General features: G+C 42.1%; 1 protein-coding gene across 1 annotated transcript in view; it reads left to right on the top strand.

The window, feature by feature from the left end:
• The window catches only part of LOC138738529 (bromodomain and WD repeat-containing protein 1-like), a 104983-nt gene that overhangs the window by 45202 nt on the left and 46157 nt on the right, over positions 1-13624 (top strand). Inside the window, 7 exon segments of the mRNA XM_069888924.1 lie at positions 111-239; positions 1691-1916; positions 6917-7099; positions 9513-9696; positions 11806-11899; positions 12478-12621; positions 12733-12800. Coding sequence (XP_069745025.1) covers positions 111-239; positions 1691-1916; positions 6917-7099; positions 9513-9696; positions 11806-11899; positions 12478-12621; positions 12733-12800 — 1028 coding nt within the window.

Here is a 13624-nt window from a genome sequence, read left to right as displayed (position 1 = left end):
TTGTGGAATGTTTTTGTCATTTTCTGTGCAACTTAAATGGGTGCAATTGGATGTGTTTCAAAATATATTTAAGTTTAATGAAATATTTAAAATATATGATCTACTTACAGATTGAAGGCCAAGGTCACGGAGCTGTATTTGACTGCAAATTTTCACCAGATGGCCAACATTTTGCTTGCACTGACTCACATGGACATTTGCTTATATTTGGATTTGGATGCAGTAAATTGTATGAAAGGGTAAGCTTTGATGTTATTTGATTTTCCAAAGCCGTTTAATTTTATCAGGCAAAGTCTACGATGTTCAATCCAGAAGAAACAAAGCAAGTAGTAAAGTCATGGAATCGTTCTGCTTGGACACAAGCCATTTAGTGTGGCTCATCCAGGCTTACCTGCATTCATCCTTTCAGCAGTTGGACAATAACCTTCACAGTCAAGTGATTCAAGGGCTCCTCAAGACAGTTCTTTAATGCTCTCTGACCCACCTTCAGTCACTCTCTCCGACAATGCACTACAGGCACTTGCCACTTTGGTGAAGAGCCCTCCCATTGTTTCCCATCTCAATCTCCCCTCTTCGATCTTAAATCTGTGTTTTCTCGTTTTACCTATCTCTGATATGAAGAAACACTTCCTACAATCTGCCTTATCTCTAGCACTCAATTTAGGGTAACTCATTCATGCCCCTGGTTAACCTTCCCCTGCTACAGTTAGAAGAGACTTAGCTTCTCCATTCTTGTCACTGAATTGCTCCATCTGAGGCAACATGCCGGCGAATCTCCTCTATCCTCTCCAATGTGATTGTATTTTTCACATAGTTTGGTAACCAGAAATGCTCATAGTTCTTCAGCTGAGGTCCCACCAAAGTTGTGTGAAAATAAAGCTTACTTCCTTATTTCTAAATTTATTGTCCTGATTAAGGAAAGTCGGTATCCTATATGCTATCCTATCTACATTATCGATCTGTGGTGCTGCTCAAAAGGAGCAGTGGACTTGTACTCCAAAGTTTCTTTGTTCCTTACTGGTTTCTGAGTCCCTATCATTCAGATGCATGTCCTTGCCTTAGTTGTACTCCTAAAATTCATCTCCTCACCTATATCTGAACTAAGCACCATCTGCCATTTCAGCCCCTAATTGCCAAAGACACTGTCAACAATCAACAGCTCCAGTTTTTTTGGTCACCCACAAACTTGGTAATCATGTCTCCAACGTAAACGTGGCAAAGCTATTTACATGTATTGCAAACCGCGAGGATTCAGGAATTGATCATTATGTGACACCGTGTCAGGAATTCAATCGTTAAAAAATAATCCTTTATTTTTACCCTATTGCCAAACCAACTTCAATTCAGTTCCTTGCTCAGGATCCCATGGGCCCAAACATTTTGAATGAAATTCCCATGTTGGACCTTGTCAAAGGGTTTACTGAAGTCCATTTAAATCACATCTACTCCCCTGTCCTCTGATGCACTTCATGACAAAGATTACATATTTGGTTCCCCTTATTTGCACTTCAACAACTTGGAAACCTGTTGACAAGAATTATCAAAGCAATTGAATGATGAGCAATCTAATTAAACTTAATCTTACAACAAGATTGTTGCACTTACCATAGTTGGTATATTTTTCCAAAGGCATCTTTCATAATCTGAATAGACTCAGATGTATATAAAGAAAAAAATGTTTTGTTTACAGATCCCAGAACAGATGTTTTTCCATACTGACTATCGGCCATTAATTCGCGACGGGAATAATTTTGTCTTGGATGAACAGACTCAACAAGCTCCTCATCTCATGCCACCACCATTTCTAGTGGATGTAGATGGGAATCCTCATCGAACAGAATATCAACGATTGGTGCCAGGACGTGAGAACTGTCAGGATGAACAACTCGTACCACAGTTAGGCTATGTGGCAACAAGTAAGTGGATTAGCTAGATATCAAAACAAAAAAGCTTCAATACCTCTTTCTGTAAATCAAATAATTAAAAACATGGCACTGCTTTTAAATTTAAAGTAGACATACAGCATGGTAACAGGTCTTGCCAGCCAATGAGCCCGTGCCACTGTAAAACCCCCAGTTAACCTACAATCTCCGTATGTTTGGAAAAGGGTGGGAGGAAACCACACAGTCACGGGAAGAATGTACAAACTCATTATAGACTGTGCCAGATTAGAACCTGGGTCACTGACACTGTAATAGCATTGCACTAACCGTCACTTTGTTTGTATTCATATATATTCATTTATTATATATTTTATAAATATATATATATATATATATATATAAAATATTATATAGTTTGGATGTTGTGGAATTTTTACGTTTAAAATTCAACCAAACATGATTTCAATGCCATTTAATTTAGGAGTTCTGTATTTTTAAAAAAATGATTTTTACACTAGGGAAGAAATAACTTGCAATTTCATTGCCTTCTTTAAAACTAGTGAAGCATTTCTAGAAGTTTGTTATAATAAAATGTGTCAATGTAGCGGCCCGCGCACTGAGACATGGACTGGCCCATAAAATGGCTGATGAAGGTGGCAGCCGCGTGGACCTGGGAGTGACACCGCCCGTCGTCCCAGGTGACCTCTGCACAGCGGAAAGATGGGGAACCCTGATGTCAGAGCCTGGGGCCCATATAAGTACGACGGTCAGAACAATAAAACAGTCTTGTTTTCCAAGGCTTTGGTGCGTGGATGTTCTTCTCCACGCTCGCATAGTGCAAACACTACATTGGTGATCTCGATAGGTCCAGCCAGCACTCGTATCCGAAGATGATGGATCAAGTGGAGCCAGAGACCATCCAAGTATTCTCTCTCAGGCTTCCGACGTTTTGGGAGTCACAGGCACACGTGTGGTTCAAGCCGGCTGAGGCTCAGTTCCAGCTTCAGCACATTGCCACCGACTTCTATGTCGTGAGTGCCCTCGATCAGGACACAGCAGCAAGGGACGTAGGTTTCCTATGGCAGCCTCTGGAGCAAGGCAAATATGTGGTCCTCAGAACTGTTAACTCGCACTTTTGGGCTCTCCTGGCATGAACGCGCCACCCGATTGCTGTGTGTAGATGGATTGGGGGGGACAGGGCCTTTTCTGCCCTAATGAGTGAGATGCTCGCTCTAACCAAGGGCCACAAGCCTTGCCTGCTCTTTGAGCAGATTTTTCTCGAGCAGCTGCCTGAGGATATCCGACTCTTGCTCACGGACGAGGACTTCAGTGACCCTCGGAGGATGGTGGCCTGGACGGACTTGCTCTGGAGAGCGAAGGACACCAGTGTTATCATAGACCACATCAGCAAGCCCCACGCACAGCTGCCTGTGAGATCAAGACCAATGAGAGGTAAATTAATACCTCAGGATAGCTATGATGTTACTGTCAGCAATGGAGAGTGGAGGCCCATTGATGCTGCCCACCCAGCAGGTTTCTGGGAAATGCTCTGGCCCACCGTCGTTGATGGCTGCAGCAGTTGGCCTCCTCTACGTCTGGGACTCCTTGTAGGGCAGGTGTTTCTTGGTTGACACTGGTGTTGAGATAAATGTCTTACACCCCCCACTCACGGCAGGCATCAAAGCCCGCATCAGCAAGTAGGGCCCAGCACTGAGAGCAGCCAACAGTTTCTCCATTTGGACTTTTGGAACCTGCAGCAGTGGCACAACCGCTTACTTGCTTACTTCGAGGGATGGTGCTTGGTGCAAGCCAGAACTTTTCAGACTCTGCCTCTGTGGGATGCCAAGCTACCTGACCCCCCATCTCTCCCTCCCCCCCCCCACCCCCCCCAAACTTGGATTCTATAACTCTTTTGGACAATGAATTTGCCGCACACAGGTGGAGTTGCCCTTGATAGTGATGCCAAAGTAAAGGGATAAGGCACCACATTTTGACAGAGGGTCCTCTGCTCCACACCTGGCCATTCTGATTCCCACCCAAAAAGCTAATCCTAGCGAAGGAGAAGTTTAAGAAAATAGAGGAGCTGGGGAATGTATGGCGCACTGACAGTCCCTGGGCCTCTCCCTCCACATGGTGCCTAAATCAGCAGGCAATTGGAGATCATGCAGCAATGAGGCCACCACACCTCACAGATATCCTGTGCCCCAACCTGTACAGGACATGGGTGTTCTCCAAGGTGGACCTTATCTGAGAGTACCACCATGTTCACCCCCAGGACGTCCCCAAGACTGCATTCGTAACTCCCTTTGGCTTGTTTGAATTTCTCCACATGCCCTTCAGTCTAAAGAACGTGGCATTAACTTTTCAGCGGCTGATGGACGCAGTGGGCTGGGACCTCCTATTTTCATTAATCCATTTGGACAATATCCTCATTGCCAGCTGCAGCCACAAAGACCATGCCGCCCACCTGAGACAGCTGTGCACCCGCTTGAGTGAGTTTGGGCTGACGATCAACCGCACGAAGTGCCAATTTGGTCTGGACACCATTGACTTCCTGGGGCTCAGGATAAACAGACATGGGGCTACACCCCTCCCCTAGAAGGTCGAGGCGGTCTAGCACATTGCTAAGCCAAGCACAGTAAAAGGGCCACAAGAATTTGTTAGTATGATAAACTTTTACCACAGTTTCATACCGGCAGCAACATGCAACATGCTGACGGCAGGCAAGTCAAAAGACATTACTTGGGACGATGAGTCTTCCAGGATGTTCCAGAACACCAAAGACACGCTGGCCGACGCCACAATCCTAGTACACCCCAGACCTAAGTCACCTACCGCCTGGACAGTCGACGCCTCCAGCACAGTGGTGGGGGGGCGTGCTGGAACAGCTCAGTGACAATCCCATGACCTTTTCCAGCAGGCTCCTCCCCCTCCTCCCCACCCCCCAGAGCTTAAATACAGCGCTTTTGACTGAGAGCTATTGGCATTGTACCTGGCGGTAAGACATTTCAGTTTCTTTTTGGAAGGCCGGCAGTTCGAGGTCTTCACAAGCCACTGACCTTCACCTTCCATAAAGTATTGGACCTGTGGTCAGCTTGACAATGAGATGCTTGTCTTACATGTCCGAATTTTCCACGGACATATAGCACGTCATGGGGAAAAGCAACGTCATAGCTGATTCTCTGTTATGCCCCACAATCGAGTTGGTACATGCCCTGTTCCAAGGGGTCGATTATTGCCCTCACCAAAGTGCAGCAGCAGGACCCTGAGATTACCGTGAATAGGGCAGCTGTCTCCAGCCTCCGTGTGGAGGACATCTCCATCGGCCTAAGTAACCTGACATAGCTGTGCGACCTCTCTACTGGCAGCCCCCGTCCCATTGTTCCGGCTGCATGGAGGTGCCAGGTTTTCGATGCCATCCACAACCTGCCACACATGCAATCCTCACCATCATCAAAATGGTTGCTAGCAGTTTTGTCTGGCATGGCCTCCATAAACAGGTCAGCCAGTGGGCCAAAGCCTGCACAAACTGTCAGTCCTCCAAAGTACAGGTTCACATGAGAGCGCCCACACAGACTTTTCATGCAGCACAGCGCAGGTTCAGCCATGTTTGATCACTCCACAGAGTGGCTCGAGGTGGCACCGCAGAAACTTGCGACAGAGGACTCATTGGCAAATGGGTGTCCAGATTCGGGTCTCAGAACACCTGACCTTGGGTGGGGAGGGGGTGGTGGGGCACAATTCACCTGGGCTCTGGGCAGTGCTGTCTAACTTTTTGGGCACACAGCTCCACCACATCACGGTGTATCATCTTCAGGCCAATTGGTTGGTGGAGTGCTTTCACAGGCACTTCAAGGCAGCCTTGATAGCCCAGCTCAAGGGTCCCAACTGGGTGGGCGAACTGCCTTGGGTCCTGTTGGGGATTCGTACTGTGCCGAAGGAGGACTTAATGCTTCTGAGGCGGAGATGGTCAAAGCCCAAAAGATCCTGCGGCAACCCTTGAATTTGCAGCGAAAACTGGGGTCCCTGGTCCTGTGGCAACCCCCACCACACAATCACCCAAAATGTAATATCCCCAGGGACTTAAAGACGTTGGTGCACCAGCTGCCCCTTCAATGACTCTAAGAGGGGTCCTACAGGGACTTCAAGGACAACGGTTCCACCTTTGTCCTCGTTATCAGTGGTAAGGATGAGGCTTTTACCGTCAACTGCCTGAAACTGGCATAATTTGGACAGTAATGAACCAGTCTCCACTCTTCCCCTGCAATGCATGGATAGGCCACCTAAGGCTACAGACGAAGGCCGGTTGCCGGTTCTGAGGGTGTGGGGTGGGGGGGAGTGGTTCGTGCAGGTTTCCACACACGGAGACACAATAGCCTGCAAAATGGCCGAAAGCGACGACTGTGTGGACCTAGGGGTGACACCGGCCGTCATCCCAGGTGACCTCTGCACGGCGGGAAGATGGGAAACTAGTGGGAATGCCGGCCAATCCCAAGCTGGTGCTCCGATGGGCCATGACGTCAGCACCTGGGGCCCACATGAGCGCCACAGCCAGAGCAATAAACCAGTCTCATTTTCCAAAGCTTTGGTGTGCGTGTCATTCTCCACACTTGCATTGTGCACACTCTACATCAGAACCCATTTATCTAGATCCCTTATTAGATCAGCAAATTAAAATTTTGGGACAAGAAATTTCCAGGTCTGCTACGCAAGGGACTTGGATGTTGAACTGGCAGATCTTCTAAATGTTATTCTGATTAAAGTTCACTTTTTAAATATTACACATTATTATAATAATTTTTTCAGTGAACCTGGTAAGTTTGAACTGGGGGGCCCTGGTGAGCTAAAGGGGAGTAAACTAAACCGAGTGTGCAGCAAACAGAACCTACTTTGTTAGACTCTGAACCATTGGGATGTAAGCATGATTGGATTTCCATCCATGGACTCTTTGCTGTCTATTTCACAAGAGCTGTTGCAGCTTGATATAAATATACTTTTCTTTTAAAGACAATTGAATGTTGATGCACCAATAGGTGACGGTGGTGTGGTGGAGCAAGTGATTGGACAGCAAACAAATGAACAAGATGAACAGAACATGGAGCTTGGAATTCTGGATGGCATGATTCGAAATTTGCAACAGGAGCAAGATCAGCGGATGGGAGCTGAACAAAATGGACTGAATAGTGCACCTGACAGGATCAACACACCTGCAAGAGGTACAGTATTTATTCTCTAGTGAATTATTTAGATTTGTACACATGTAAGAATGTGAAACTTTGAGAAGTTTTTTTTGTTTACTTCAGGTTCTCTCCAGTAAGGAGTAATAATATAATTTTCTTATTAGTTGAAAATACTCTTAACCATTTTTAAGTTAGTTGGTTGTGGTCCGCTTTCTTGTGATCATGGATGGATGCACACATTTTTAATAAATCAGATATTAAATTGAAGGTCATATAATCATGGCACATCCGGCCGAAAATATAATTTTAAGCATGACAGCATTTCTGAATTTTCGAACACATTCTTATCAATTAATCAGCTGCCAAGCAGAATAATGAAGAATTTTTATAAAAATTGAATTTTTCTTCTGATTGCTCCTAAGATCTTTTGTGTTTAACAGAATAGTTGGCCTCTATTCCTAGTCTGGAAGTAGTTTTATTGTCACCTGCTTTACTTCTGTCAGCATGAGAGGTTTGATTTGAAATGAACCAAACAATTTACAACTAGTTTTTAAAAACAAATAGTCATCATCCAGTTTGATTTGTAATAAGCAATATTATTCTAAATGTAAATTTAAAATATTTCGGCTCATGGTTGGATATAATTTGCATAATTCTAATTTTTAAGTTTACAAAGCCCAAATATTCAAATCATGGCCTTGGCATTTGGACACAGTCAGGCAGTATGCATTTAGTGAACACATTTCCAGCTCTTAGGGTGTGACAAAGGATTTATTTTGCTTTTTATTTTTGTGACCTGTACTAAAGCTTTCTTGAAGTATAAATAAAATGTGCTATTTTATTTCACAGTGATTAGCATACTTAACATTGGATTTGTATACAAGGCATAATTAGTTATAAAGCGAACTTAAGTAATTTGTACTCTTCCAATTTATATGGACACACTCATAATGCAGGGGTTGTTGCTATCAAGGAAGATTGAGCAGTCAGTTGGAGGATTTTCACTGTGGATAAAAGGGGAATCAGATGCAAGTCTTGAAGATTGTGAAGTTATTCCTTCCACGAATAAATCAAAAGGAGCAAAAATATTCTTTCAGAATCAAGTTAGTTTAAGCAGTAGGAAGAACATTGAACTCAGTGCCACATCTATTGCTGCATTAAGAGGAAATGATGTGAACATGAGGAAAAATGGAATAGTGCTATATGGTGGAAAGAAGAGATTAGATTGAGTAGAGTTGAAACCACTGCAATGGCAAATTATCCTTTATTGTGCAGTGGATTTTAGTCAACTTTTCCTTTTGGATGACAAGTCTTCCACACGAAGTAACATGTGACACTATTGCAACACAAAGTACCAGACGTACAAAGTAGGTCAATATAGGAACATAGGAAGTAGGAACAGGAGTAGGCCAAAAATGGCCCATCGAGCCTGCTCCGCCATTCAATGCGATCATGCTGATCTAATTTATGACCTAACTCCACCTACCTGCCTTCTCCCCATATCTCCTAATTCCTCTATCATGTAAAAATTTATCTAACCGAATTTTAAATATGTTTAATGAGGCAGCCTCAACCACTTCCCTGGTTAGAGAATTCCAAACATTCACTACTCTCTGGGAAAAACTATTTTTCCTCATCTCTGTCCTAAATCTACTCCCCCGAATCTTGAGACTGTGTCCTCTCATTTTAGTTTCCCCGGCCAGCTCAAAAAACCTTCCTACATCTATCCTATCCATACCTTTCATAATCCTATATGTTTCTATAAGATCTCCCTCTCATTCTTCTGAACTCGAGCGAATACAATCCTAGACTATTTAATCTTTCATCATAAGTCAACCCCTTCATCCCAGGGATCAACCTGGCAAACCTCCTCTGGATTGTTTCCAAAGCCAGTATATCCTTCCTCAAATATGGAGACCAGAACTGGACACAGTACTCCAGGTGCGGTCTCACCAGTACCTTATACAGTTGCAACATTACCTCCCTACTCCTGAATTCAATTCCTCTAGTGATGAAGGCCAACATTCCATTTGCCTTCTTAATAACCTGCTACACCTGCAACCTAACTTTTTACGATTCACACACAAGCACTCCCAAGTCCCTCTGCACAACAGCATGCTGTAGTTTTTCACTCTAAATAATATTGAACTCAGTGCCACATTTAAATAAATTGACATGGTTTTTGATTTGAAGAAGTCTGTGGTTCATGAACCTCTTGTTTCTGATTTTGAGCTCTAGCTTTCATTTAAAAACAGTTATAGACAATTATTGACTTGAAACAACATGAATTATGATGGAGAGTATAATATTGAGCTCATGAGTGGCAAATTACAGAATCTACTACATATTCAATGCATTTTGAATTAACTGCATTACAAAATGTGCAGCTATTTACAGGTTAAATAATTTTTATAAGCACACTTAAAAGTTTTTGTTAACTTTTATCAAGTTTTAAGGAACCCGAGCACTGATGTTTTGTCACCACCAAATGTGGGTTTGCGTCGTAGTGGGCAGATTGAGGGCGTTCGTCAGATGCATCTTAATGCTCCCCGTAGTCAAATAGCCACAGAAAGAGACATCATGGCCTGGAAACGAAGAGTGGTGGTACCAGAAATTTCACCTGGTGTGAACAGGTATGGAAGTATCTGAAAATAAGTTGGTTTACATTGTAAAAGTTAGAGTTTTCTCTTCCTCTTCTGTCGCTTCCATGGTCCAATTCAAACATAAGATATTGCAGCTGAAGACTGTTGTGCCATTCTGGAAAATTGTGGTTGATATTAAGATTCTATATTTAAGGTACAGAGTTGTTTCCATTGAGTTAAAGAACCATGTGAATTCTTCCTGCAGATTGTTTCTTGTTCCAGATTACAACATCTGAATGCTATTGTGCCAGTCATTGTTTCTGATGTTGGATGTTGATTTCAAGTTGCACAAACATCAAATGCAGTTCATCAACTTTTCTGGAAATTGTTACACTACAGTGATTTTACAGTAATAGGTGTATGGAAGTGAAATCTTCAAACTAAGGTTGAAGAGGAAAAAAGTACTCTGTTAATTGAAACCTGAATTTGAAAAATAAACTTGACCTATTCTTGTCTACTTCTTTGTTGCTTCATTCAAGTGAAGGGGGTCTTGGATTGTGCACAAGATGTTTGAGAACATTCTCTAGCTATTTTTTCCCCATTGCAGTTACTTTAACCCAATAACTCATCTCCCTCTGAAGTTGCAGCATGGTACTCATGAAGGATTAATCAAACCTACAGACGAGGCATAATTGTTTAGCAAGCAGTTCTTAAATTAGAGACTAAAAGTTGGTTTTCTGATGCTTTGGTCCATCATCTCTGGAACATTGAGCCATTGTTCTCCACTCACCAGCTTCATTGCCTTTGAACTTGCACATTCTCTATCTTTATGGAATTATTTGCATGTTTCTATCTCTTCTCCAAAACGACATCAGGACTATCTTGCTGATCCTTTTGATTTAACCTGTCTTGTCCTAAAGAATTTATTTTTCCCTGTCTTAGTTATAGTCTTCTCCTTTGTTTCCCTTGTCTTATAACTTTATTAATTTTCTTTTTCCTGGTCCTTAGTATTTCACCTTCACCGTGGATGGTCAGACCCCATGTATAATACCTCCATCTTGCAGCTGACTTCCCTGGGGGTCCTTTTTGTTTCACACATTGAGCAATTTCTTCTTTAACTCCACTCATTTTGTCCACCTCTACGGAAACTTGGATATGTAGAACACTCTTCTCAAATTCTACTTGGGCAAGAAGGACTGTTTGCTGGGGCAGTTTTGTTAAGTGACGGTCAGCAACTGCTTTTACCATAATCCATCAGTGGTGATTTAATGCTTGGATACTCATTCACCCAGTGAACAGTAAGATTAGTGCTACTTAGTTGATAGTCATTGTAATTACTAGTCTGCACAAAACCTATTCATGGAGGTTGAACTATTCAATGTTGGCTGGGACTAATTGTACATTGCAATGCTTATGTCTGTCTCTGGATGTTGTTTCCTATTGTTTGCACCATCTGGGCAATGGTGGAAAATTTGACTTTTTTTTCCCCTTTGCACATGCGTTGTTGAGATACTATTAAGGGAGAAGCAAGCAAGATGTCTCTTGCATCATTTGGTGTCCTGAAAATCTTAGCAGTCAATAAAATATATTTGAAGAGTAATTATTGAAGTCAAGTGAAAATATGGCAGGGAATTAAAGCAGAACCAGACTTCCACATAGATGGACTATTTGAAGTTTTTAAAGTGCAATTATTGACTTGAATGGGAGGTAACTTCCCTTCAAAACACAAATTATCAATATTTTTCTTTGGTGTCCAACTGAGAGAGCATGTCATCTGAAAAATGGAACCTCTAATTGTATGGGTCTCCTCAGCACATGAGTTGATTCTGATGAAGTGTCACATGCACAAAATCTGGCTTTGAGTGTTGCGTCCCTAATAAACTGTCATCAGCAGGACATCAGTATGATGGGTTTTGTCAGTGGATGGCTCCATTTCCTAGAGCATTTCAAAGAAAATACTGTATTTTTGTAAGTTTACATTTATCTTTTTGGCTGAGCCTGAGATAATAAGGACATAACTCTCCGAGTGTAAAACCTTGCTCTTCTCCACAAATTAGAACTTGTACTAGTTTAAACAAGCAATTGATAATCCAGTCTTGATGCTGGTTGACTGAATTTCCCTGTGTTAATTGTATACTGATATACTTTACGTGTATTCAGCTTGCAGGAACATTTTAGGATTGCCAAAAGTGAAGAGGAAATTGCCTTGTATATAAGAGAGAAGAAAAGACGACCAATTTACTCAACACAAAGGGTGAGTAATTTTACTATAAATAAAAAAATTGGAGATAGAGGATGGTACAGGCCCTTCTGGCTGATGCCTGCTCTGCCCAATTACACCCATGTGACCAATCAATCTACTAACCCCATATAATTTTGGAACGTGGGAGAAATCCAGAGCACCCGGAGGACCACGAGCCCATGCTGACCAATTACACTCAGTTAACCGATAACCCTCGTGCGTTTTGAAGGGTGGGATGAAACTGGAGCACCCAGAGGAAACTTACGTAGATACAGGGAGAACGTTCAAACTCTTTACAGATAGCGCCAGTTTCAAACCCGGGTCGCTAGCATTGTAACTGCTTTGTGTTAACTGCCGCACCGACTGTACCTGTGCTAAATTACAGACTTCATGACACAGTTTAATATTAAAGCACCAAATCTGAATTATTTGCTTGTAAAACTTGTCTCCTCGCGCACATTTTCTGCATGTGACCAATGATGCTATTTGATAGAGTACCTATTCTTCTCCTCAAACTGCTCTTTTTAAAATCTGTTGCATATAGTGGGTTAAAAATCTTCTAGTGAAAAATTGTTTTATTTTGATTTTAGCATGATTCCTTGGATTCATCTGTACATCCGAAGAGAAAAACGAGGGGACGGCGTTGCGGGCAGCGAAAATATCGAACTCGGGCTGCAGTTGAAGAACTTAGTCAATTTTTCCATGAAGAAGCAGAAGAAGTTAGCTCAGAAGAGGCTAGTGATATTAGGACAATCCTCGATGTAGCAGTTTTGTTAAATGTTGGCATTTGGTGACAGTGAAATTCACTCAACTAATGAAATAATGAAATCTTGTTTGTCTCTTAGGAAAGTAATTCAGCAGAGGTTAGCGGAGGTTCTTCAGAGGAATGGCAGAGTGAAAGTAACAGTTCAAGGTAACATGGCAAATAACAATGTATTTTTATTCCTTTGCATTGCTGGTAATAAAATAAAAACTTTAGCATTTGACTTGATAAATAGTGAAAATTGGTATTGATCATGGAGGATGATCAGATACTTAAAAATGTATGATATTAATACAAAAAGTAAAATGTGGTAATCCTTGATGCTTCAGAATGTTTATTATTAATCTCTGTGAGCTGCTTTATATTGATTTCTGAAAAAAGCCCTCTTAACTTGTGTACCACTTTTGAAATAAGAAGTACTTATGCAGCTACATTTTCAAACTGTATATGATGCAAGCCCATGTTGAGATAATGAAATAAATAACCAAAAATCCAGCTAAGCAACAGGTTTTATGGAGCATCTTGTAGAAGAGGAGCTGTTTAGTGAGGGAATTTGACCTTCGGGACATCAGCTGGTGAAGCTATAGTTCTAAATTGATGAGTGATTATAATATTAGTGGTATAACAGGGGCCAGATTTGGAGGAGTGTCAAGATTACAGGGTTTCTGTGTTTCGAGGAAGCTTTTGAAATGGGCATGAAGAGATTTTAAAATGAGATTGAAAAATTTCAAAGTGTAGCATTGATGGGGTGGAAGTCAATCGTGGATAATGGACAAGCAATATTTGGTTTAAATTGGAAATGCTAGAGGTACTCAGCAGTTAAAGCAGGATCTGTGCAGAAACAGTGAATATTTGGGTTGATGATCTGAAATTAGAGTGAGCAGGTTATGGATAGCATAGTGATACATCTAATAGAACTTGACCTTTGGAATGTGGGTGAAAGGATGTTGTCTTGGAAAGCGCAACTGCATCTG

Source organism: Narcine bancroftii, chromosome 7, assembly GCF_036971445.1.
Source record: "Narcine bancroftii isolate sNarBan1 chromosome 7, sNarBan1.hap1, whole genome shotgun sequence".
NCBI classification, from domain to species: Eukaryota; Metazoa; Chordata; class Chondrichthyes; order Torpediniformes; family Narcinidae; genus Narcine; species Narcine bancroftii.
The sequence above is the reverse complement of the archived record's forward strand: the minus strand, read 5'-3'. Positions and strand labels throughout refer to the sequence as shown.